Source organism: Pediculus humanus, genomic scaffold (assembly GCF_000006295.1).
Source record: "Pediculus humanus corporis 1103172107542 genomic scaffold, whole genome shotgun sequence".
Classification (NCBI taxonomy): domain Eukaryota; kingdom Metazoa; phylum Arthropoda; class Insecta; order Psocodea; family Pediculidae; genus Pediculus; species Pediculus humanus.
The window spans coordinates 313,680-337,964 of record NW_002987157.1 but is presented as its reverse complement, the minus strand read 5'-3'; the positions used below and the strand labels follow the sequence as shown (position 1 = coordinate 337,964).

Below are 24,285 nucleotides of genomic sequence, written 5' to 3'. Positions count from 1 at the left end.
ATTTCTTTTTTCTTTTCTCCAAACGTTTTAATGTGTCGGTTCCTCCTGCCTTGCACATTTATAAATAGATTCGCTGGAACCTCCTCAATTTCTTATTTAAAAAAAAAAAAACAATTTTCTCATTACGTAAGAAACAACCGACGATTATTATTATTATTATTTTCCATTTTAAATTTTCCAAAAGGAAAAACCTGAATCTCCAAATCTAAATACTAATCAATGAAATTTTTTAAATGGAAAAATCATTCATACAATGTTTACTTACGGAAAAAAAAAAAAAGCGCGGGAAAATTTTTAATACTCACCCTGTTCGGATCCGGATGAATTAGGGATGGTATTATTTAAATCACACAAACAATAATTATTAATAATACTAATAAATAAAATAAAATAAATAAAAATAATATAATGATAATAATAATAATAATAATAATTAACGGAAACGGTCATTTTTAATATATATAAATAACTATATAACGGGGGTAATCGTTTGTCTATCACTAACTCACTAATGTCTGCACCATTTCATTTGACCGTATATACTATTTATAAGGCGATCAAGCCTCAACTGGACTTTGAACCTTTAATACAAGTCCGTGCATAAATGAATTATTTGAATTTATTATTTATTTATTTTATTTATTTATTTACCTTATTATTATTATTATTAATTTTTTTTTGTTTTTTTTTTTTTTTTTTAAGGGATTCGCATGATTGCGGCGCATTATTATTATTATTAGGATTTCGATTTCATTTTTTTTTGGGGGAGGAGGTGATGATCGACATCCGATTGTGGTAAGTTACAAACATTTTTTTCAAGGTACGAAATTTAGAAATACCTTCTTCTTCCTCTTTTTCTTCTATTTTTCGAATCATTGAGAAACGTATTCGACCTTAAAATCCATCGTGTAATCTTTTTTTTTTCTTTTTACAAACAAGTGATAATTACCTTTTTTTTTTCGTTAATTACTTAATAATTAAGTAGCAGTACTCGTTGTTTGTTTGTTTGTTTGTTTTTTCTGGTTATTTTGAAGAATAGCCCAATATAGGTTTATCAGGTTGCGTACCGTAAGGTTTTGATCAATAATACTTACTCGTTAAGGTTTTTTTGGTTTATTATTTTCAAGGTACATTTATATCGGTTTTTCATTAAATATTTTTTTTTTTTCATCATCACAACACACAGTCTTGTGACACACCCCCTTAAAGAAAGAAAAAAAAAAATTTAAGTTTAGGTTCGATCTCAAGGTTTAGTTAGGTATATCAAACCATTGATTGAGATGATTACTACCTTAAAAAGTCAACAAACTGATCATTACGACGGAGAGCACTTAATGTGTCGTGTGTGTGGTTTTTTTTTTTAAAAAAAATATTTTTAATGACTTCTGGCGCCTTCGTGTTTTTTTTTTTTTTTTTTTTTTAAAATATTTAAATAATTCTCTCTCTCTCTCTCTCTCGTATTTACATTTTTTACTTTATTGAAAAAACCTTCGTACGCACCCCGAAAACTATTTGCAAAAGTAATAAATTAAAATATTATTTATTAATTGGTTTGGTCTTAAACGAAACTTGAGGAATAATCGCAAAAGCTGTTATATAAATTTATCATTGCGGTAGGTGGGTGACGTAGTAAAAACTTTTAAAACGTATTAAAAAAGGTTCGGGTTCAAAAAGTAAAAGACAGAAATTAAATATAACATTTACAATGACAAACATATCATAATAAAATAAAAACAGATTTTTTTTTATGTCATTAGTTATCATTGTGACGTAAAACAAGTGCAAATCGAGTAAAGGCGAACTTACATAAAATGTAGTAATTATTATATAAAAGGAATTTTTGTTGCTGGTAGGAGTGGTGGTGGTGGTGGTAGTAGTCAGGTGTTTAAGGTACCGATGGTGTTAGTTCAAGGTCGCGAAATTCGATCGATATCGTCAAGGGGCAAACCCCAAACGATCGATTAATTCCAAAATGATTCCAGGTGATTATAGGAAATCCTTTATTTATACCTTACGACGACGTATAGATGATAATAATAATAGTAGTTAAAAAGAAAAAAAAATGGGGAATTTTTTTCGTTTTATTTACAAAACAATATGATTTTCTGATCAGTATTGCGAAAGTTCAAAAAAGGTTAAAAAAATAATAATTTCCAATTAAATTTTTCCATTTTAAACAATTAAAATAATAATAATAATAAATTATTATTATTATTATTATTATTATAAAAAAAATGAGCTATGAATCGCGTCGATTATTTCTTTTTTGAAATAATAATAAAAATAAACGTTTTTTTTTTTTTTCTTAATTGCTCAATAATAATAATAATAATAATAAGTAATTAAGTGTTTCGATTCGATCGAACCGAAGGTTATTAACAAAAAAAAACTAAAAGTGATAAACGCAGTAAATTATTATTATTATTATTATTATTATTATTTTCTGTCGCAATGCTGTAAGTGCAGTAAGTAGTAGTAGTAGTAGTCAGGATGGAAAAAGTAAAAAAAAAAAAAAAAAAATACGAAACTTTTTTTTATATGCGTGGGGGGGCCATTTCCATCCGTTACACTTTTGATTTTGAGTTAACGAAGGTCGCGTCAGAAAGAAAAGAAACAAACAAACAAACAAACAAACACGCAAAGAAAATGTGTTACAAAAAAAATATATATGATGAATCACATGGTCGGAATTTTTTTTTTTTTTTTTTATTATGTTATAATAACCCCATAACGAAAGGATGAACTTAAATATGAGCGAAATAAATTTTTATCTTTTTTTATTGTTTTTATGATTGTTTTGTTTGTTTGTTTGTTTGTTGCCAAATTACGCAGCGAAACGTAATTACGAGTAAATAACAAACACGCACCGAAAAAAAATCTTTTTTTTTTACGCATTTAGTGTAGTTGTCAAATCTCAAACAAACGAGTTGATTAGGTTGAGTTTGTTTTTGTTTACTTTTTTACAGCAGAAGATTTTCCAAATTTTTGTACTCTTTCGTAAACAAACATAATTTATTATATTTCCGGTTCGTGAGTAGTATATTCGTACGAGGGAAATTTTTAGCTAACACGAAGAATTTACGATTAGGCTACTACACAGTCTATAAATACTCTATTATTATTATTATTTTTAAATGATGACTAAAGTTAAAAATTAGTTTAATTTACGCTAAACGTGCAAATTTTTTTTTTTTTTTTTTCAAACGAGATACCTAAAACGTTTAAAGGGGCCGATTAAAATAACCAGAAATTGTTTTTTTATTTAGGCATTGGAAGTTGCTGGGGGGGGAGGGGGGGAAGACAAAACATATCTAGTCAAAAAAACTTCTTTTTTTTGCTTATAAACAATTTAAATAATTTATTCTACTTTGACGACAACTTTTCCAGTACATTTAGCATCTAATAAATACTCGAAAGCAGAATTGACATCTTTCAAATCAAATTCTTGAGATATATGAGGAGTTATTAATTCTTGTTCTGCCATGTCTATGACGTCTTCAACGCAACTCCTATAAGCAAATAATAATAATAATAATAATTTTTAATTTATGGTTGAATGTTAGTCGTTTGAAGTTGACAATGGACTCACTTATATGTTTCTATATCGTTTATTCTATAATGCCAAGGTGATACTCCTGTTATACTGACAGCCTTTGGTAGTAGTGATGATAGATTAAAATTTTTTATATTTCTAGCTGCATTGCTTGCAAGAACCATTCTACCTTCATTGCTCACGCTAAAATATTTTTTTCCCACATCATTAAATTATGGTTACAATAATAATAATAATAAAAAAAAAACCTTAGTAGGATTTGTTAATTACCAATTCAATGCGCTTTCAAAAACTTTATCTCCAGTCGCATCGAAAACAACTTTAACTCCTTTACCATTGGTAAAATTTTGTACTTCTTTGACAAGGTGATCGTCGTACTTCAATGCCATAAATGCACCTTTTTCCCTTACTAAAGCCGCTTTGTCTTCTGTCGAACAAACCGCTATGACCTGATGATAGTTTTTTTTTACACATGTCAGATTAATAATCGAAATAAGATAATTAATTAATTCATTTACCTTTGCTTTGTAAACATTTGCAGCAAGATCGACAGCAGCCAAACCCACTCCTCCACCAGCAGCAGTTACCAATACTGTTTCACCTTCTTCTAATTTACCTCTTCTAACTAAACCTAATAAAGCTGTTATGTAACCATCTAATAAAGCACTACATTCTTTTAGGGAAATACCTTGGGGAACGTGGTAGCAATCCTGTCGAAAAAATAGAAAACTCTGTCAATTTTTAAAAAATTGATAAAAATGATGACGTCATAAATGATTAAACCTTTGAAACGACGACGCATTCTTCTGCAAAACCCCCGCAAGATTCTTTATTCAAACCAATGACTTTATCACCAACGTTAAATCCATTTAATTTAGCATCTTTTCCAACTTCAGTTATTTCTCCAGCCATTTCGTATCCAGGCACGAATGGTAATTTCGGTTTATATTCGTGATAACCTTTTACTATTTCAACATCAGAGGGATTCACTGAACAGTACTGTACCTTAATTCTTATCTTGAAATCAAAATTATCATTATTATTATTATGTGTGATTGGTTAAAGGAAACGTCGAGTGAATAATGAGAGAGTTGTTAATGTATGAAAATTATTTACTTGATGATTTTTCATCTTGGATTGTTTAACATCGTCGATAATTAAAGGATGTTTGTAATCTTTTAAAACGGCTGCTCTTATACTTTTTTGCCGATATTGAGTTTCAGATATTAATCCAACCTTTTGAATATTTTTCTTTCCTAATTTTAATAAAATATTACTTAAAACAAACGACATTTTTATTTTTATATATAATTTATTATTATTAATAATTTTTTTATTTATTATTTATTTTATAAAAAAAAAATTAATCTCTAGGAAACACTTGACAATGTTTTTCTTTTGATCAATTACTTTAATGAAAGTTTTTCACTTCAGTGAGCCGCCATTTTTATTAGACGTGGAAATAGAAAATTTTTATTATCGCGGTTAAATTTTTCGCTATAAATTCCCTCTTTTTCGGTCATGATTGACGTTTTAATAGAACAGATGTTCTCATCGATGGCGATTGTAAAATTTAATTAAAATATTTTAATTCGTTAAATTCGAATTCGGTGAAATTGACAGTCGAATGTAATTGTTGTGTTTAAACCGTCGTAGGTTAATTTTTTTCAGAAATATTTATAAATGTTATAAATAATAATCGGTTTTAAAAAGATGGCAACGAATAAATCTCTATCAGATTGGTTAAATGAAAATTTATCGGAAATTCTTTCTTTTCCTGTTCCAACTTGCATGACAGAGTAAGTAAAACGTTTGTTTGTTTTTCAATGACTATTTTTTATGCTGTTAATGACACAAATTTTTCATTCGGTTTTTTTTTCTCATTCCAGGTATATTTCTACAATAGAAAACGATAGAGATTTAGAAGATTATTTGAAAACTTTATTAGACGTAAATAATTCTAAACACAGAGCTTTCATTGAAAAATTTAAAGTTTTAAAACGTTCCAGCGAAAATAAAAATGATAACGATGGTGATAAATCCAAAGGTGGTGTTAAAAAGAAAAAAAAAGGAATCGAAGGAACAAAAAGTGATAATAAAATAATGAGTGATGGAAATGTTGTAGAATCGGATAATGGAAAGGTAAATACATAATAGTTTTGCCTTAAGGTTTTTATAACTCACTGTTGTTTTTCTAATTAGGGTGGAGTAAAACAGAAAAAGAAAAACAAATTTATTAATCTTTATTCGGAGGAAGGTGAAAAAAGGGATGTTATTTTTCTCAAAGGTAGACACATGTGCGAATGTCAAGCAAGCAAACATAAATTGATAAATAATTGTTTAAAATGTGGAAGAATTGTGTGCAGTCAAGAAGGATCTGGTCCTTGTCTTTTTTGTGGTACACTTGTATGTTTCATCATGTTTCATCGACAAATAATAATAATAATTATTATAATTAGTGAAAAATGATAACTTTTAGGTTTGCAGCATAGAAGAACAAAACATTCTTAATATGGAAACGAAACAGTCGAAAAAACTTTATGATCAATTAATGAAAAAAAGTAATTTGGACGATTTGGAAAAAGCATTGGCGCAAAGAAATAAACTTTTAGAATATGATAAATCGATGGCACAAAGATCAAGGGTTATAGATGATGAAAGCGATTATTTTTCAACGAATTCAAGTTGGTTAACAAAAGAAGAAAGGGAAAAATTACAGAAAAAAGAAGATGAAGCTCATGCTAAGAAACACATGTCGAGATCAAGTAGGAAATATACTTTCGACTTGTTGGGTAAGTTCTAAAACGATACTCATTATTACTGTAACGATTTAATTAAAAATATTTTTTTTTTCTTTTCTTTCCTGCAGAAAGAAAAGTTATAGAAGAAGCTGTAGATACAGAAATAGATGAAAGTTTTTATAAGGAAGCTTTTGATAAAATTGAAGAAACTTTAGCGGAAAGTTACACGCATCCCGATTTCCCAGCCATTGTACAACCCATCGTAAGTCAATCCACTTAATAAATAAATAAATTAATTAATTGTGATAATTTGTTTTTTATATAATTTCAATCGTTTTATTGTAGTTTGTCAGTGACAAACAAGAACAAGCGGTAAATCATTTAGAAGCAGAAGAAAAAACGGAAGATATAAAAAATTTAAATTATAGAGTTCAAGATAAAGAATTGCTTTTGATATCCGATAATGGAGCTTGTTTAAGCATGCATCAACCTTGGGCTTCGTTATTAGTTTCAGGAATAAAAAAGTAAGAAATTTTTTTTTTTTAAAAAGGGATAATCGATAATCGATCGATTTGGATCGATAAAATGTCGGTTCGAGATGGAATAGTAAATATTTGTTGTATTTACAGGCACGAAGGAAGGACTTGGTACACGTCGCACAGAGGAAGGCTTTGGATAGCAGCAGCATCGAAAGCTCCGACACCGGAAAGTATTAAAGACTGCGAAGAATTTTATCAAGGAATTTACGGTGAGGTCGAATTAGTTTAGTCAAAACAACAAAGGGCAAAAAACAAAAGAATTTAAATTAAATTTTTTTTTTTTCTAGATCATCCGATAAATTTTCCAAAATCGTATCCTACGAGTTGCCTTCTCGGTTGCGTCTCACTCACGGATTGTCTACCACAAGAGGAGTACAGATTAAAATATCCGGATGGAGAATCGGAGAGTCCCTTCGTGTTCATATGCGAAGACCCTCAAGAATTAGATATAAGATTTCCACTTTCCGGAAGTCATAAAATTTGTCAGTAAAAAATTAAATGATTGATTGATTGATTGAAATAAGATGAGTTTTTTTGAAATATGACGTTTGTAAACGGTTTTTTTTTTTTTTTTAACTTTACAGATAAATTAGACAGTAGAATACACAAAGCGGCGAAAAAATCCATATTGAGAATATCAAAAGAAAAATCATCGATTCGGAAATGAAGAAAATCATTTCGAGTCGTCAATCACGTGACAAATGGATTAATCAAAGGGTGATTTGTAAATTTTTGATTATTAAGAATATATAATTTTAATAGGAATTAGGATTTTTTTTTTTTTTTTTTGGTTTTTTTTGATTTACTTTTCCCTTTCAGGAAAACGGAAGTGAATGAAAAAAGAAAAAAAATTTTTTATTTTTTTCTCTCTCTCACTCGCCGATTAAATTAATAATAATAATAATAATAAAACGGGTTTGTCGAACGGGAAAAAAGTAAACAAACGAACGGATTGTTAAACAATAAAAAAAAAAATTTTTTGTTTGTTTGTTTTCCTGTAAATAAATGAAATTTCTCGGAATCTTTCGTTTTTTTTTTATTGGTTTTTAATGTTTACCGTAAAAGCCAAAAAAAAAAAAAAGGATCGGCTTATTGTGAAATAAGAAGAGTGAGAGAGAGAGAGAGAGAGGAATGTTAAGTAATAATTTTTTTTTTTTTTACAAATATGTAAATATTTTACTTATTCATTATTATGAATATGCGGTGTAAATGAATTGATTGAATAGTTTTCTCTCTCTTTCCCTTTCTCTTTCTCTCTTTCTCTCTCTCTCTCTGTATCTTTATCTCTCTATCTCTCTCTATTTTTCTCTCTCTCTCTCTATATTATCCAATCTTTATTTTTCAACTGCAACGACGACGACAACCACTACCAACATCATCATCATCATCATCATAACCATTTGTCGTCGTCGTTTCATTTGTACAATTTATTTCGTTTGTTTGTTTGTTTTTTATTATTATTATTATTATTATTATTATTATTATTATTATTATTATTATTATTATTATTATTACATTTTTCCCCCTCGAATTAAAAACAAACAAACAAAATTCTAAAAATATACAAAAAATTTTTTTTTTAAATTTAGCGTTTAAAAAAAAAAAAAGAAAAATCATCATCATTATTATTATTTGTGTCATTAATTATTTATTTAATAAAAATTCACGTGTATTAAAATAATCTTATAAATAAATACAAATTTTAATAATAATAATAATAGTAATAATAATAATAATAGTAATAATAATAATAATTTTTTAAAATTTATTTTTTCAGGTGCGTGACAAATTTTAAATAAAAACTAAACAGTATGTATACGTATGACGTCACAAACGGAAAGAAAAAAATCATATTTGAATATTTATACGTTTTGTTAGACGGACTAGATTTTGCCAAAGTTTTTACAATAATAATAATAATAGTAATCGGTTTTGAATATGTGCGCGAAATGACTTAGTTCGAATATTTATATACATGAAAAAAGGAAGAAAAAAAGAAAAAAAAACTCCGGATTATGGTTTTCGAGAAAGAAAGAAAGAAAGAAAGATGTCTGTCATTCAATCACGATCTTGGATTTTATCGACTTTCGTATGACTTTTACCGTAATAACTAAGTTCGACGCCTTCCACGGCGGGTTGAAGATGATGATGAGGAACCTCAAACATTCTAACGCCGCTCCGCCATTTTCCATTTCCTTTGAAAGCTGTAGAATTGTAAATCATATCCGGTATGGTCATTATTTTAGGTTGATTTTCTATTTGTTCTTTTCTTATGCTTTCGACGGCGATTTGATCAATGTATTTATCGCTGTCGTGTATTTTAAATTGATTTATAACTGATGACGATGAAGAACCATCTTCTAGTTCGAGATCATCTTCCTCGTCATCTTCTATCGTACTCACGTAAACATCATCATCATCATCATCATTATTATCATTATCGTTTTTTAATTTTTTTATTTTACCCCGATTATTATTATTATTAGCATCGGATTGTAAAAATGTTTCTCCATCCGGTTTTAATATTAGTGAATGATGAGGACCAAATTCGTAATGTTTGTGTTCGGTTTTAGCTATTTCGATTAAATCTTTCATTTTATTTTGTGATGACGTAGACGACGATGATGACGTATTTGATTTTTCATTATTATTATTATTATTGCTTAAATGAAGGATTTCTAACGTTCGCGATTCTTTATCTAATTTTTCTTTTAATTTTTCTTTTTCATTTTTTTTATTATTTTGTCCGTCGTCGTCGTCGTCATCGTCATCGTCCTCGTCTTTAATTAAATTTTCTTTGTCGTCAGGTCGAACCTAAAAAAAAAAAAAATTTCGGTTGAGATTGACGAAGAGTTGTGGGGGGTTGTAGAAAAGAAAATTTAATTAATTTTTTTTTACTTGATTTGGTTTATCTGAAACCCCTTCGATTTCCACGTTAACATTATCTACCGTTTGTTGTTTTTGTTGATCATCTTCTTCTTCTGATTCATTTATTTCTTGTTCCTTATTATGTACGCCCATCATTAAACTCATTAATTCAGGTACGTCATCGTTGGTTTTACTCCCTGTTTGCGAAAAAAAAAAAAAAAACTTGATTTTCAATTTTTTTTCTTTGTTTTTAAATCTTATTATAAGGTTTCACTCTCTCTCTCTCTCTCTCTCTCTCTCTCTCTCTCTCTCTCTTTCTCTCTCTTCTTTCTTTCTCTCCCTTTTCTCTCTCTCTGTCTCTCTTCTTTCTTTCTCTACCCATCTCTCTCTCTTTTTCTTTCTTTCTCTCCCTTTTCTCTCTCTCTGTCTCTCTTCTTTCTTTCTCTCCCTTTTCTCTCTCTCTGTCTCTCTTCTTTCTTTCTCTCCCTTTTCTCTCTCTCTGTCTCTCTTCTTTCTTTCTCTACCCATCTCTCTCTCTTTTTCTTTCTTTCTCTCCCTTTTCTCTCTCTCTTTTTCTCTTTTTCTTTCTTTCTTTACCCATCTTTTTCTCTCTCTTACCCACGGGTCTATGATGATCCGAAATTTTTTTTTCCTCATATTGTTTCTCGCACGTTGTACAACTGCAATTCGTTATCACTTGTACTCGTTTCGTCATTTCAGTTTGACCTTCATCTTCTTCCGATTCATCCGAACAAGTTAAAGTAACCTGAAATTAAAAAAAAAAAAAAATCGTAAACGGATTCGATTTAAAAATGCCAGGGTCGCCAACCTTTTTTTTTCCTTTTAAATTAAAAAAATTTTTTTTTTTTTACTTTCGTGATTTTTCGAAAATGTCTATGATGTTGAGCACGAGGTTCGCAACAAGGGGTACGACAGGGAAAGGTTCGATTTAGGAAAGCAGGAAGGGAAACATTTGAAAATAAAAATTTTCACGTGTAAAATTGGGTTATCGAATATTATTATTATTATTATTATTTGTTCAGGGATCGGATCATGTCTTATTATTATTATTATTGTTTGTTGTTGTTGTTTTGTTATTTATCAGATTTAATAAACAAGGATTTGATATTTTCATTACATACATTCAAGGTTTTCTTCTTCTTCTTCTTCTTCTTCTCTTGGATAAGGTAATTTATTATTAATTATTATTACTTCTTTGCCATTTTGAACACGCTTTTGATAATTTCCCTCCCTCCCCTCCCCCTACCTCCCTTCTTCTTCTTCCCCCATTGTTCGAATAATTTGGATTGTTATTATTATTATTATTGAAATTACCTCTCGCCATTCGTATTCGACAGGTTGACAAGAATCGCAATAGGGTATAATAACTTCTCCGGGTGAGCTAGGTATTGTTCTAGGTATGGAATAACTAAAACAAGCACCCACGCAAACATTGTTGTCGATTTCGATTGATGAACATCCCGGATGTGCGACGATTTGTTTTATTTCCGTCGTTTTACACCAGGAATGTTTATCGGGATACAAAACGATGTTGTGAACCTTGAAAAAAAAAAAAAAAAAAAACATTTTTTTGTTTTTTTATCGTTCGTTAAACATCATCATCATCATCATCATCATTATTATTTACCTTGTGTTCTGTTAATCCGGTAACTCTATAAGTTGCTGCCACGTGTAATAAGAACCAAATACCACAAGAAATGGTCCTCCTCATTCTAAAAAAAAAAAAAAAAAAAAAAAAAATTATGAAATTTTATATTTTATCCAAACGTGTGTCATCGACACGTGCGTGATTATGTGCGTTTCGCAATTTTTTAATAATTACACGCTCCAGTTTCTCTCTCTCTCTCTCTCTCTCTCACTGGAACTGGAACGAAAATATTTCAAAGAAAAAAAAAAAAAGTTGACAAATTAGGTAAATATAATAGTAATAATAATAATAATAATAATAATTAGTGATCGATGGAAAGTTTAAAATTTTCCTTTAAAATTTTCGGTTCGTTACTCGACGTAATGATGATGATGATGATGATGATAATAATTATTTTTATTAGGGAGGATATCGTTATTATGCGTTAATGACACGACGATTGCAAAAACAAGAGTAAAAGTAAAATATTTATTTGCAAACATTTCGCATGGGTATCGATCATTCATCGTTATCAATCGATTTATCGATACTTTAAACTATTAGAAACGCGACGTGACGTCACGAAGAAAATTTTCGTTTACGTTACGGTACACGCGTTATATAGTTTCGTTCTTTCTGGAAATTTCGCCAAAGAGTGAGAAAGAGAGAGAGAGAGAGAAATTTTTTACTTTCTTTTCGTAGAATTCGAATTTAATATTGAAACGAAAAATAATAATAATAATAATAATAATAATAATGATAATTTGATTGAAATTCGCGTTTAATCGAAGGTTTTGGAAGTTGTCGTTAACAACAACAACAACTTGTTTTCGTTTTCGTTTTTTTTTTTTTTTTTTGTGCGATTGGTTCATTCATTTTATACTCTTATTACCCATTTAAAACGATTTAATAATATCCGCGAAGATAATGATGATGATGATATTTAAAAAAAAAAAAAAAAAACCGTTACTAAAAAAAAAAAAAAGAATCTGGAGAATTTTCCGGATTAAATAGACGTAAAAAAAAAAAAAAAAAAGAAATTTTGCAACAAACGAAAGGAGAACGTAATGAGTAATAATAGTGATTAAGTTGTTACTACTGCCACTACTTCCACTACTACCACCCGTTTACTACTCGTTCGTCAAAAAAATAAGTTCAACGACCTCGTTTTTTTTTTTTTTTTTTTATAAATAAAAATAAATTTCCAGGGTTTTTTTTTTTCTAAAATTTAAACTCGTGGTTTTCACGCACGCGCACACCTACGGAATCATGATGATGATGATTAATAATAATAATAATGTTTTTTCAGAATAAGGACCAAAAACGAAATGAAAATTTTTAGAAGAAAAAAGAAAAAACGAATTGAACCAGAGTTTAAAAGAAAAAAGAATTTTTTTTGTTTCCTATTTACACGATACTTTTGACGGTGGTGGATCACGATTCGAACGAAGGATTAAAATTTTTTTGGGTTTCCACGTGCATACACGTGTACAACGGATTTTCTTGTAATTCTTTTTAAGGTAAGGTTTTATTTTTTTTTTCTTCCGCCATCTTTTTTTTTCATTTATCTCGCCGGTGTAGCTTTTATCCCATTCTGGAATATCATTCTCTTTATTTAATTATTATTATTATTATTTTCACTTTTAAACGCGACAACCTTTTAAAGAACTTGTCGGAGTTCATTTATTCCAGGTTTCTAACGGACGATTCATTAGAGATAAATGCTCGAATTTGTTGAATTTTCCAAAGAATGTGGGCCGTCCCACATAGTGCGATTTCCTGGTTGGTTTCCTCTTTTAGGTTCTTCAAAGTCTTCTTTAAATTTCCTTTCATTGAATGTGGTGGCATGGCTCCCAATCCTCCCACGATGACCGGAATCGTTTCTGTTTTTGTTTCCCACATTTTGGCTATTTCAATTTTATTATTATTATTATTTTAATTCAACGCGAGATTCCATGCTTGCACTTTTAGGAGCTTTATTTCCAAAATTCTACCCGATTCCTTACGAATAAATGCTTCGATATTAATTTTTTTCTAGATTTTTCCAGAATATTCTCCAGTTTATCCAGATTTTTCCAGTTTTCTCCAGATTTTCTCCAGACTTCTCCAGTTTTCTCCAGTATATTTTTAGACTTCTCTAGGCCTATCCAGACTATTCTAGTTCTCCAGTTTTCTCCAGACTTCTCCAGTATTCTCCAGAATTTTTTCCAGACTTCTCCAGTTTTATCCAGAGAAACTTCCCTAATCTTCTAAACAGCCAGCAGGCTTTTTTCTAAACTTTTTCACTTTTATTTTCATTTACTTTTCCAGATTTTCTCGAAACTTTTCTTGTCATTATTATTAATTACTATTATTATTATTATTGTCACTCTTAAACACGACAAGGCTCTTATTTGTCGGGGTTTTTAAGCATTTACCAGGTTTCTACCCGACGATTCCTTAGGGACAAATACTCGAATATCGGTGGTGCTACTTATAATATTTTCCGAAGAATGTGGGCCGTCCCACATAGTGCGATTTCCTGGATGGTTTCTTCTTTTAGGTTCTTCATAATCTTCTTTAAATTTCCTTTTATTGAATGTGGCATGACTCCCAGTGCTCCCACGATGACCGGAATAGTTTTAGCCTTTACTCCCCACATCCTGGTTATTTCAACCTTTTGTCTGCATCTTTGACTGTCTGGTGTTTTATTCCGAACGCTTGTTGGCAGATACAGTTCTGTGTTGCTTGTTGGTAGGTGAGATGATTGCGTATGAACGTGGTACCGTGATTGGGTTTGAATTGTATGTTGTATCATTCCTCGACCCGTTCTTTCGTTTTATATTCACGACATTATTATCATTTTTTTTAAACGCCATCTTCCGAAATTTCATTTTAAAAAAATAAAAATAAAATTTGCGTAATTAATTACAAAATAAAATCATGTTTCGTAATTAATTATTGTGAAATATTATCATCATCATCATCATCATCATCATTGTCGCCGTCGTCGTCGTCGATGCCACCATTTTCAAAAGTTTTCTTAAAAGTTAGTTATTAAAAACAAACGAAATAGAAAACTTCTTTAATATGGGGGGGAGGGGAGGGGAATGGAAAAGATATAAAGAATTTAATCAAGGAGACAGGTAAAAAAAATAGGAAAAGAGAGAAAGATTTAAATGAAATAGATCTTTTTCTCTCTCTCTCACTCTCTCTTTTTTTTTTTTTTTTTTATTTCTCTCCGGTTAAGTTTAGGTTAATAAATAGATGATTATCTTATTCTTTTGTTATTTCACCGCCTTCTATTATTTCAACCCTATCTTAAAGTTCATCTTTCCTTTTTTTTTTTTTTTCAGAAATAAATTCTTTTCCGTCTCGTTTGAATTTATTATTATTATTATTAATTCCGACTATTTTTTATTCACTGATTTTTATCAAAAAGAGAGAATGAGAGAGAGAGAAAGAGAAAGATTGTTCCGGAATTTTTTTTTTAAAATCTCATTTAAAAATGAATTCGATAGGAATCCGTTTTTTTTTTTTCATCTCATGAGATTCGTGTGACGACATTTTTACAAAAAAAAAAAAAAAAAATGAAAACTTGACTCGTTTGTTTATTTATTTACATTTTTTTATATTAATTAACGACGACGACGAAAAGAGAGAAAGAAACAGAGAGAGAGAGAGAGAGAATTGAAGGGAAGAATAAGAGAAAGATAGAAAGGGAAAAATGGAAGGAAAGAACGAGAGAGAAAGAATGGAAGGATAGAGCGTAGGAAGAGCAAATGAGAGAGAGAGAGAATGAGGAAAAAGAAGAGAGAGAGAGAGAGACAGAAAGGTTAAGCCATTAAAAACGTGTCGGAAATCTTTTTTTTTTTTTTTTTTCTAGCAAAAGAAAATCCTTACGTAATCAATTATTAATACTTTATTTAAAAAAAAAAAAAAAAAAAATGCAGATTCTTCTAGAAATTTCCCAACAATGCTTATCCCTTATTATTATCATTAATTTATATATATATATTTTTTTCGCTTATTAATTAATTTTTTTTCTTTTCAATTCGGATGAGAAATTAATTAATTAATTAATTAATAATAATAATAATGATGAAGTATATTCGAAAATCTTTCTTACCTAGCAAAAAAAAAAAAAAAAAAAAAATTTTTTTGAATCGAGAGCAAAAACGTTTTTAATCACACGAATCAGTAAAAAGAAAGAAAGAAATTTTAATTAATTAATTAATTAATTAATTAATCGGCAAAACAAAAATTTATTGATAATATTCGATAGGATATCAATAGAGATTTTTTTTTCGGGAAGGAGGGAGGGGTTGAGGAGGGGTAAGGGGAAGAGGGGTTATCAAATTGGCAAAACCGTGTTCGATTCGTCGTAATTATTAGTCTATGACTTTTTTTTTTAAAGAAAAAAAAACTTGTTAAGCCCGTATTTTCTCTCTCTCTCTCTCTCTCTCTCTCTCTCTCACTCTTTTCCTTCTTATATCAATAAAATATTTTGCGTTGGTTTTTTTTTTTTTTTTTTTTTTGTTTCAATCGGATTCGATTCGTTTTTTTTTTTTTTTTTGTTATATTTACCCAAATAACAAACAAGGTAAAAAGAAAAAAAAAGAAAAAACTTGAATTCGTCGGGGTTATAATTATAAGATTGACTTATGCTTGAAGGACGACCAGGTTACGGATATTTTGCATAAATCTTGTTTAACACATTTTTTTTTTTTTTTTTTAGACTTTAAACCCGAAAAATAAAAATTAAAAAAAAAAAAAAAAAAATTTAAAACGAATTTAAAAGATTACAAAATTTTACTACAAAAATTTAATTCTTTCTCTCTCTCTCTCTCTCTCTATCTATCTATCTATCTCTGTCTCTCTATTCCTCTTCGTTTGTCTACTTCTATCTATAACTTTCTCTCTCTCTCTCTCTATCTATCTCCTGTCTGTTGCTGTCTTTCTCTTTACTCCTTTATCTTCTCTCTCTCTCTATCTATCTCCTGTCTGTTGCTGTCTTTCTCTTTACCCCCTTATCTTTTCTCTCTCTCTTTCTCTTTCTTTCTGTTATCACTCTCTCTTTTTTTTCTTCTTTTTTCTCTCTTCTCTTTTTTAGGGATTCGTTTCGACACAGACAGACACAAACAAACTTGGTAAAAAATTTTACAAATGGTTTAACCTTAATTTATCAAGTGAAAGTTTTCCGTGTGCAATTTCGAATGAGTAGAGAGCCTAAGTGTGCGTGCGCGAGTGCGTGATTATGCGTGTCACACGTAAATTTCAAATCGTGTCTAAGAATAAGAAGAAAAAATCTATCGCTAACGATCGAACGACGATAGATAGATTTTTCGCCATGTTTTCGTTACATAAGTAAAATACAAAAATGACATAAAATTTCGTTTGTGTAAAATTTTTAATTGTTTTGAAACGGAATGAAACGCGTTAAAATTATTTATTTTATTTTTAGTAAAAATAAATAGGGCGAGGAAGGGGGGGAGGTAGAGGGAAATTGTGTCAGTTTTTATCTTTGAAAAAAATTGGAAAAACGCGAGATATCAAAACAAACAAACCGACACTCGTTAATTAATTTCGTTTTTTTTTTTTTAATTTATTAATGAATTAATATTATCATTATGAAAATCATTCACTCGATCGGGTTAATTTTATTTATAGATTGATTTTACAAATGAAATTTTATGAATTTATTTGTTTTTTTCTACTGCCACGACTTTTGAAAAAAATTGTTTATGTTGTTGAATTATTAAAAAAAAAAAAAAAAAAGGGAAATTTTCTAGAGAAAAAGTTTGCAGAATTTTCTAGGAAATATATGAAATAGATAAAAATTTACCTTGTTATTTGTGAATTGTGAAAATGACAGAGAGAGTAAGAGAGAGAGAGAGAGAGACAGAAAGTGTGTGGAGATAGAGGGAGAAAGATAGATGAAGTGAGAGAGAGAGAGAGAGAGGAAAAGAGAAAGACATCAGGAAGGAGAGAGACAGAGAAAGATAGGAGAGAGAGAGAGAGAGAGAGAGAGAGAGAAACAGAAAGGAGAGAGAGAGAGAGAGAGAGAGAGAAACAGAAAGGAGAGAGAGAGAGAGAGAGAGAAAATGAAAACAAAAATTTTGAATCAATGACCGTGAAATTAAGAGCACGTAATAAAACTTTGGAAAATTTTTTAAAAGTTGTTTTTTTTTGTAAATTTTTCATTAAAAAACCGCCATGCCATTATTGCTACTATTATCATTATCATTATTATTATTATTATTATTATTATTATTATTAATAATTTTAGTATAGATAAAATTCAAACGTTAAAACCTGGAATTTCAAGTTGTCGTGATAAAAAAAAAAAAAAAAAAAAGTTTTAAAACCGTAACCGGAAATTAATTATTTACCTGATGAATTTTATTTTATTTTATTTTCACAATAACCTAAATACGAAAAAACAAACAAACAAACAAAATCAACCGAAAAGATTATTTTAAACAAAAAAAGAACTTTTTTTTTTTTTTTTTATTATCCGATATTGTAGTCGTCGTCTGCTTCTCGAAAAATTTTTTTTATTTTATTTTTAAATAATTTTGCAAAATAACAACAACAACAACAACAACTTGATCATGATCACGTGGTTTATAATATTAATTTATAAAAAAAAAAAAAAAAAAAAAAAGAAAAAAACCACACGAGAAACAAACGATGAAAAAACAAGAATCGAAACACTCGCACGCACTCACGCACGCACGCAACAAAAACCGAAAACGCAAAAAAAAAAAAAAAAAAAAAAAAATTTGTTAATAACAAAACACTTATAAACAAATATGGCGAACGAATCGAACGACTATTTTATTTATTTATTTATTTATTTATTTACTTTACGCGATTCAAATGAATAATAATAATAATAATTACGTATCGCGAAAATACGGGAAAAATTCAATTAAAATAATAATAATAATAATATTAACAACAGGTTTTTTTTTTTTTTTTGCTTTATTATTATTATCACTTCACATTAATTTTTTTTTTAGTTTTGTATTTAACCTACAATAACAAACAACAACCACGCGATAATAATAATAATAATAATAATAATAATAATAATAATAATAATAATTACACGGGGATTACGACGCAAGGTTTATATGTATGAGTACCCGTGTCGTAGTCGTCGTCGTCGTCGTCGTCGTCGTGACGTTACGTTCGTTGTACTCGCAACCAATGTTAATATTATACTAACGAGATAACCGTTTTTTTTCTTTCTCTATCTCTCTCTCTCTCTCGTTCTCTCTCTTTCATTTTTTATTTATTTTTATTTTTATTCACCATTCATTTCGAATGTATGTACGAGTCTCCTTCCACGAGTTTTTCCCCCGCTATCTCTCTCTCTCTCTCTCTCTCGTCGTCGTCGAATACTTGCATAAATATACTTTCTATATATATATATATATATACACTCGTTTAAAAATTTTCTTTCTCCTTTCTCCCCTCTCCCTCCTTCTCCCTCCCTTTCACCCCTCTCCTCTCCTCTCTTCTCCTCCATTTTTAAAAATAATGAAAAGAAATCACGTTTTAATAGTCGGAAGAGAGAGAGAGAGAGAAAAAGGGAAAAAATTTACCGTAATAAATCACGCGGTTGTATACATATATATATAAATGTATGAATAAAATACGAAAATACTTTTACTTAATATTTATTACTATTCGTAATTATTATCATTCGAAGAAAATAGATAAAGAGAGATAGATGAATAGATAGTTAGATAGAGAAAAAGAGAGAGAGAGATAGCGAGAAAGTAAATGAAATGAATGGATGGTTGATGTTCGAATGTAAAATTTATTTTAAGAAAAAAAAGACGTCGAAACGTGACTTTAGTTTAAAAAAAAATATTATTATTATTATTATTAGCAAAACCGAACCGTTATTATTATTATTATTACTATCATCATCATCATCATCATTATTCTTGCAATTTTTTTTTTTCTTTTATTCTTTTTTTTTTTTTTTTGAAAAATTTACGACTTTCGACGAACGTTAAAATGAATTTATTTTTATTTTTATTATCATTATTATTAGTATTGTTTTCTAGTTCCACGTCGATTTAAATGATTATGACGATGATGATGATGGTGATGATAAGAATGATAAGGATGGCAAAAAAAAAGTTTTTTTTCTTTAATAATTTTTTTTTTGTCTAACAAAACCACATTCGTTTATTATTATTATTATTATTATTATTAATACTGAATACAGTTGAAATAAAATCTGGACGAGTGACGTAATCGAAAAAAAAAAACCCTCCTGGAAATTTGACTCAATAAATATAATGATAATAATTTTATTAAAATAAATAAGAGAAAGCTGGAAATAGAAAGAAAAAGCGAAAATGTAGAAACTATAGTGAAAGAGAAAGAGATAGAGAAAGAGGGGGGAGGGAGGAAGATAGAGGGGAAGAGAGAGAGAGAGAGAGAGAGAGAGAGAAAGACAGAAAATGAGAAGAGAGAGAGACAGAGAAAGAGGACAGTTGCTTAATTTTTATTACGTAAATAAAAATTTACAAAAAAAAAAAAATTATTTTAACCATTAATTAATTAATTATTATTATTATTATTTTAGGTCGCATAAAAGTACCTAATTTAAAAAAAATTTTCCAAGGCACGTTTTATTACTCTCTCTCTCTCTCTCTCTATGACCTTTAACCGTATCATTTTTCATTGTTAAAATGTATTACCGGAAAATTAATTCTTATCATGTAAATATAACACGAGTAATAATAATAAAAAAAAAAAGGAATCTGTACTTGTATATACCTGTCGTTTGTTTGTTTGTTTGTTTTAAATAAAAATCTAAAGAGATCATTTCATATAAAGCAGAAGACAAAAAAATAATAATTTTGTTTGTTTTTTTCTAGAATATTACGTAACGGAAAAGAAAATTTGTTGTTAAAATGATGGAAAGTATCGTAGTGAGAGTAAAAGGGATGCTGTTGGCACCAACACCACTATTTTCTCCAGGTAAGTCAGGTCTGTTTTTATACATTCCCATTTTAGCCGCATATGCCATCACGTGAGCAACATAATTTTGTTCGTGTACACCGTGAAATAAATGAGACATCGGACCTATACATACACGTAAATTTTCATTATTATCATTCAAAAACCAATCAATCAATCAATCAATCATTAGTACCTGTTGCAAAAATGGGTACGTCGACACCACCGTGAGTCGATTCGTCATTTACAATTCCTGCCTGTTGAGTGTAATTATATGCTGTCGTGTCATCACCCGTCGGATCTTTCCTTTGTATTTTTTTATTTGCCGTCACTTCGTATTGATAATTTTTAATTCCTCCCGTCGAATACGTCAGCGTCGTGAAAGGAACCCCATCCGCTTTTGAATTCATGGCGATACCTGACGACAACAACAAAAAATCATTTTTTTTAATGACGTCATCATACGCATTTTCCGCAATAATAATTTCATTTACCCAAAATGTCGTTTTTCTTATAAGAATATCCGTTTATGTTTAGATTATGCGAATGATCGCTCGTAACAATGATGAGAGTGTCATCGTCGTTTCCGGTTAGTTTAACAGCTTCTGCTATCGCATCGTTAAACATGACCGTTTCCCCCAAAGCTCTTCTCGCGAAACCTCTGTGATGTGCGTAATCTATGAGACCTCCTTCGACCTTATTCGTACCGAAAAATAATTTATTATTATTATTATTATTATTATTATTATTATTATTAAACTAAGATTTGTGTGTGTGTGCGTGTGCGACACGTGTGTAAATTCTTACCGCTAACACGAAACCATTTTTATTTTTTTTCAAGATTTTAATGGCTGCCGACGTCATGTCTTTTAAAGATGGCGGACCTTCCGGTGATTTATCTCTTGCGTCTTCGTACGGCATGTGACTGTTTGAAAAAATACCTGTAAGGTAGGATAAAGAAAATTTTTTTTTATTATTATTATCATTGTTATCGTCGTTCGTCAGGTTGGTTTGTTTTTTTTGCTGTCGGAGTTTAAAAAAAACGATTCCGTTTTCGTTTCCTCGGAGTTTTTTCTTTTTCTATCGCGAGAGGACTCTTTCTTTCTCTCTCTCTCTTTTTATTTCCCTCCAGGTGTGTAGGTAACAGTACTACCTTAAAAATTAATTTTTTTAAACTTGGCAAACAACCATAATGATATTGTTGTTGTTGTTGTTGTTGTCGTAATTAACCTTGAATGTACCACATTTTGTTGTACGTGTGTATTTTTTAGGAGAGTCGTTGCATAGAATTATTATGGTAACAAATCCTTGTTGTTGTCGTAATAATAATAATAATAATAATTGGAATAATATGTTGCATTCATTACAATGTTAATGAATGTCAAATGATTTGACGTTTTGGAAAACGTAATCTATCGATATATCGATCGTTCGATTATTTAAAAAGGCGGGAACAAAAAAAAAAAAAATTTAGGTGATTATACGAGTTAAGGCGTGGTCATATCGCAAGAAAGATACAAAAAAAAAAAAAAAAAACGCAAAAGAATTTAAAAAAAAAAAAAAAAAAAAAAAATGGAGAAGAAGAAGTTTATGAAACAGTTCAGTGAACTAACAACGACGACGACGACAACAACAACAACTACTCACCGAGAACATAATCGGTTTTGTCGTAATTAAGGTTCGAAAGATCTTTTGTGTTGGTCAAGACCTGATAACTTGATTTTCTTTTTTCTTTATCGGATTTCCAAACTGTTATCAAATCTCTTGCGTCGTTTCTCTTGCACGCCCATTGATCTATTGGATTTTCTGGTTTGTCCGTTATGTTCCACGTCAAACATTGTCTTCCGCCTCCCATAATGACCTGTGCGTTGTAAACGAAAACAAATTTTTTCTCTTCATTTTCGTTTAAATGTTTATTTTTATTTTTTTTAATGACACGACGACGTCGCGTTGAACGTACCTTTAGATTTCTCCCGGGTAAATCTTCGATCAATTGACGTGCTATGTCTTTGCAATGGGAAGCTGATTGTGGCATCGTCGCTTCACATTCCCAATGCCTGAAAATTGAAAAAAATAATGCGTGTGAGAATAAGGGAGAGAGAGAGAGAGAGAGAGAGAGAGAGAGAAAGAAAAACTTACGTTATCAAAATCAAAACTTTTCTTTTACTTTTGGTTTGGGGGGGGGGATGGGGGACACATTTGCTCCGATTCATTTCTTTTTTTGCTGTCGTTTTCGGTTAACCGTGAACGCACCGCGAAAGTCCATTTTACGTCCATTAACCGTAGCAAACTACGTGAATTTTTAACGCGGCGGAAAAATTATTTAAATCATTATCGTCGCTGTCGTCGCATCATTCACATAAATTAATAAAATATTACGTCGACGACGACGACGACAATGACGACGACGTCCTCGTTTGAAAAAAAAAACAAAACAAAATAAGAGGAAGACAAGGTCTTAAAGCTTAAATTTTCATTACGTTTACGATACGAGGAATTAAATATTAATAATGATAATGATAACAATAGTAATATCGCGCGATAACGTAAATATAATTTGCCGATCGTAATTAAAGTTGACAAGGGATAACATCGTTTCCGGTTACGATGATAATGATAATAATAATAATAATAATAATAATAATAATAATAATAATAATTCAATCGTACGAAAATTTCTTTTGATTTTTTTTTCGGTGAAAACGAATAAAACGCGACGACGAAAACGTGTAGGGGGAGGGGATGTGAGGGGAGGGAGGGGAAAATGAATAAAAATTAAAGAAATTAATTAAGTAATTAATTATTTTGCTGATTTGAGTGTTAAATGAATGTCAAAGAATGAATATGATACTTTACAATCATATAACACAAATGTTAACAAATCAAAAAAAAAAAAAAAAAATTTTTTTTTTTACGTAACGAGCTTAGACCAGCTCGAATGAAATCGTCACGACAGCAAAAAAATAAAATAAAATAAAACGAGAGCAAAATAAAATAATAATAATAATAATAATAATAATAATAATAATAATAATAATAATAATAATAATAATAATAATAATAATAAAAGAGCGCAAACGAAACGAAACGAAAAAAAATTTTTTTTTCGTGGAAGGAGATGAAAAGAATTTTTTTTATGTTTTTTGTACAAAAATCTTACGTCATATACGAGATTTTCTTTTGTTATTATTATTATTATTATTAGGAAGGTCCACAAGTACTACGAAACACACACTCACCTGTTTGCTGAGTGACTGTATAAGGCACTAGGCGTGGCATGAGTGACACGTGTCGTAGTTACAAAACCTGTGCCAAAAAAAAAAAAAAAAAAATTAAAAATTGTTACGATTAGTACAGAAAAAAAAATAATAATAATAATAACGGACGAAGGGGGACGTTTTTAGGGTTCAAAGGTGAAATAAGAGAAAAAAAAAAAAACCTCCATCGTTTAACTCGTAAAAATTCAGGTCATTTCCAAAATGGGAACACTGACATTTAAAATGAAAAGGTTAAACCTTTTTTTCTTCCTCCACGTCGTCGTCGCCGTCACCCTTTCGCTCTACTACACCTTTTTAACCCTCCTCCCCACGCCCATCATCCCTTTTCTTTTTGAGGGAAGGAAATTAAAAATGTGATTTTTTTTAAAAAATCGGATGTTGTGCGTTGTGTTTATTATCATTATCGTGTTAGTAGTTTTTTTTAATGGATTTTATACGGTGTTAGATAAATGTAAAATGTACCCGTGTCTTTTCCGACATCTTGAGCCCAATCCATGATCGAGGAAACTTTTTTATCCTCGTTTAAAGACGACAGACAATCTTTGACCGTCACGCTTCCGTCGAGTCCCGTCACTTCGGCATTTGTTTTAACGCCACCGAATAACGCTGTGGCTGTGCATGCGGAATCAGGTACGGTCCTGTCGACGGAATAAGTCTGAAAAATGAAAACAATATCAATCGACCGGCGTTT

At 29.8% G+C, this 24,285-nt stretch overlaps 4 protein-coding genes across 4 annotated transcripts in view; 1 reads left to right on the top strand and 3 right to left on the bottom strand.

Annotated features, from left to right (window-relative positions):
- Positions 1–3,358: 3,358 nt before the first annotated feature.
- On the bottom strand, positions 3,359–5,108 carry Phum_PHUM193970 (Zeta-crystallin, putative; the record flags this gene model as incomplete). The annotated part of the gene is made up of 7 exons (XM_002425312.1): positions 3,359–3,509; positions 3,590–3,736; positions 3,824–4,002; positions 4,072–4,263; positions 4,337–4,570; positions 4,670–4,809; positions 5,084–5,108. 7 exons carry the CDS (start codon positions 5,106–5,108, stop codon positions 3,359–3,361), a joined length of 1,068 nt encoding a protein of 355 aa, XP_002425357.1.
- A 158-nt stretch (positions 5,109–5,266) lies between these two features.
- Positions 5,267–7,500, top strand: Phum_PHUM193960 (uncharacterized protein; the record flags this gene model as incomplete). Its single annotated transcript, XM_002425311.1, has 9 exons — positions 5,267–5,352; positions 5,443–5,695; positions 5,756–5,959; positions 6,033–6,345; positions 6,423–6,556; positions 6,640–6,818; positions 6,924–7,042; positions 7,121–7,315; positions 7,418–7,500. The coding sequence occupies 9 exons, from the start codon at positions 5,267–5,269 to the stop codon at positions 7,498–7,500; spliced, it is 1,566 nt and encodes a 521-aa protein (XP_002425356.1).
- Positions 7,501–8,891: 1,391 nt separating this feature from the next.
- On the bottom strand, positions 8,892–11,288 carry Phum_PHUM193950 (uncharacterized protein; the record flags this gene model as incomplete). Its single annotated transcript, XM_002425310.1, has 4 exons — positions 8,892–9,647; positions 9,753–9,898; positions 10,320–10,467; positions 11,037–11,288. The coding sequence occupies 4 exons, from the start codon at positions 11,286–11,288 to the stop codon at positions 8,892–8,894; spliced, it is 1,302 nt and encodes a 433-aa protein (XP_002425355.1).
- An 8,942-nt stretch (positions 11,289–20,230) lies between these two features.
- Phum_PHUM193940 (Alkaline phosphatase, tissue-nonspecific isozyme precursor, putative) overlaps positions 20,231–24,285 on the bottom strand; it is a gene marked incomplete at both ends in the record, with an annotated part of 4,700 nt that continues 645 nt past the window's right edge. The window contains 8 exons of the mRNA XM_002425309.1: positions 20,231–20,442; positions 20,513–20,734; positions 20,811–21,012; positions 21,124–21,257; positions 21,964–22,177; positions 22,277–22,373; positions 23,556–23,622; positions 24,057–24,249. Coding sequence (XP_002425354.1) covers positions 20,231–20,442; positions 20,513–20,734; positions 20,811–21,012; positions 21,124–21,257; positions 21,964–22,177; positions 22,277–22,373; positions 23,556–23,622; positions 24,057–24,249 — 1,341 coding nt within the window. The remainder of the gene's footprint in view (positions 20,443–20,512; positions 20,735–20,810; positions 21,013–21,123; positions 21,258–21,963; positions 22,178–22,276; positions 22,374–23,555; positions 23,623–24,056; positions 24,250–24,285) is intronic.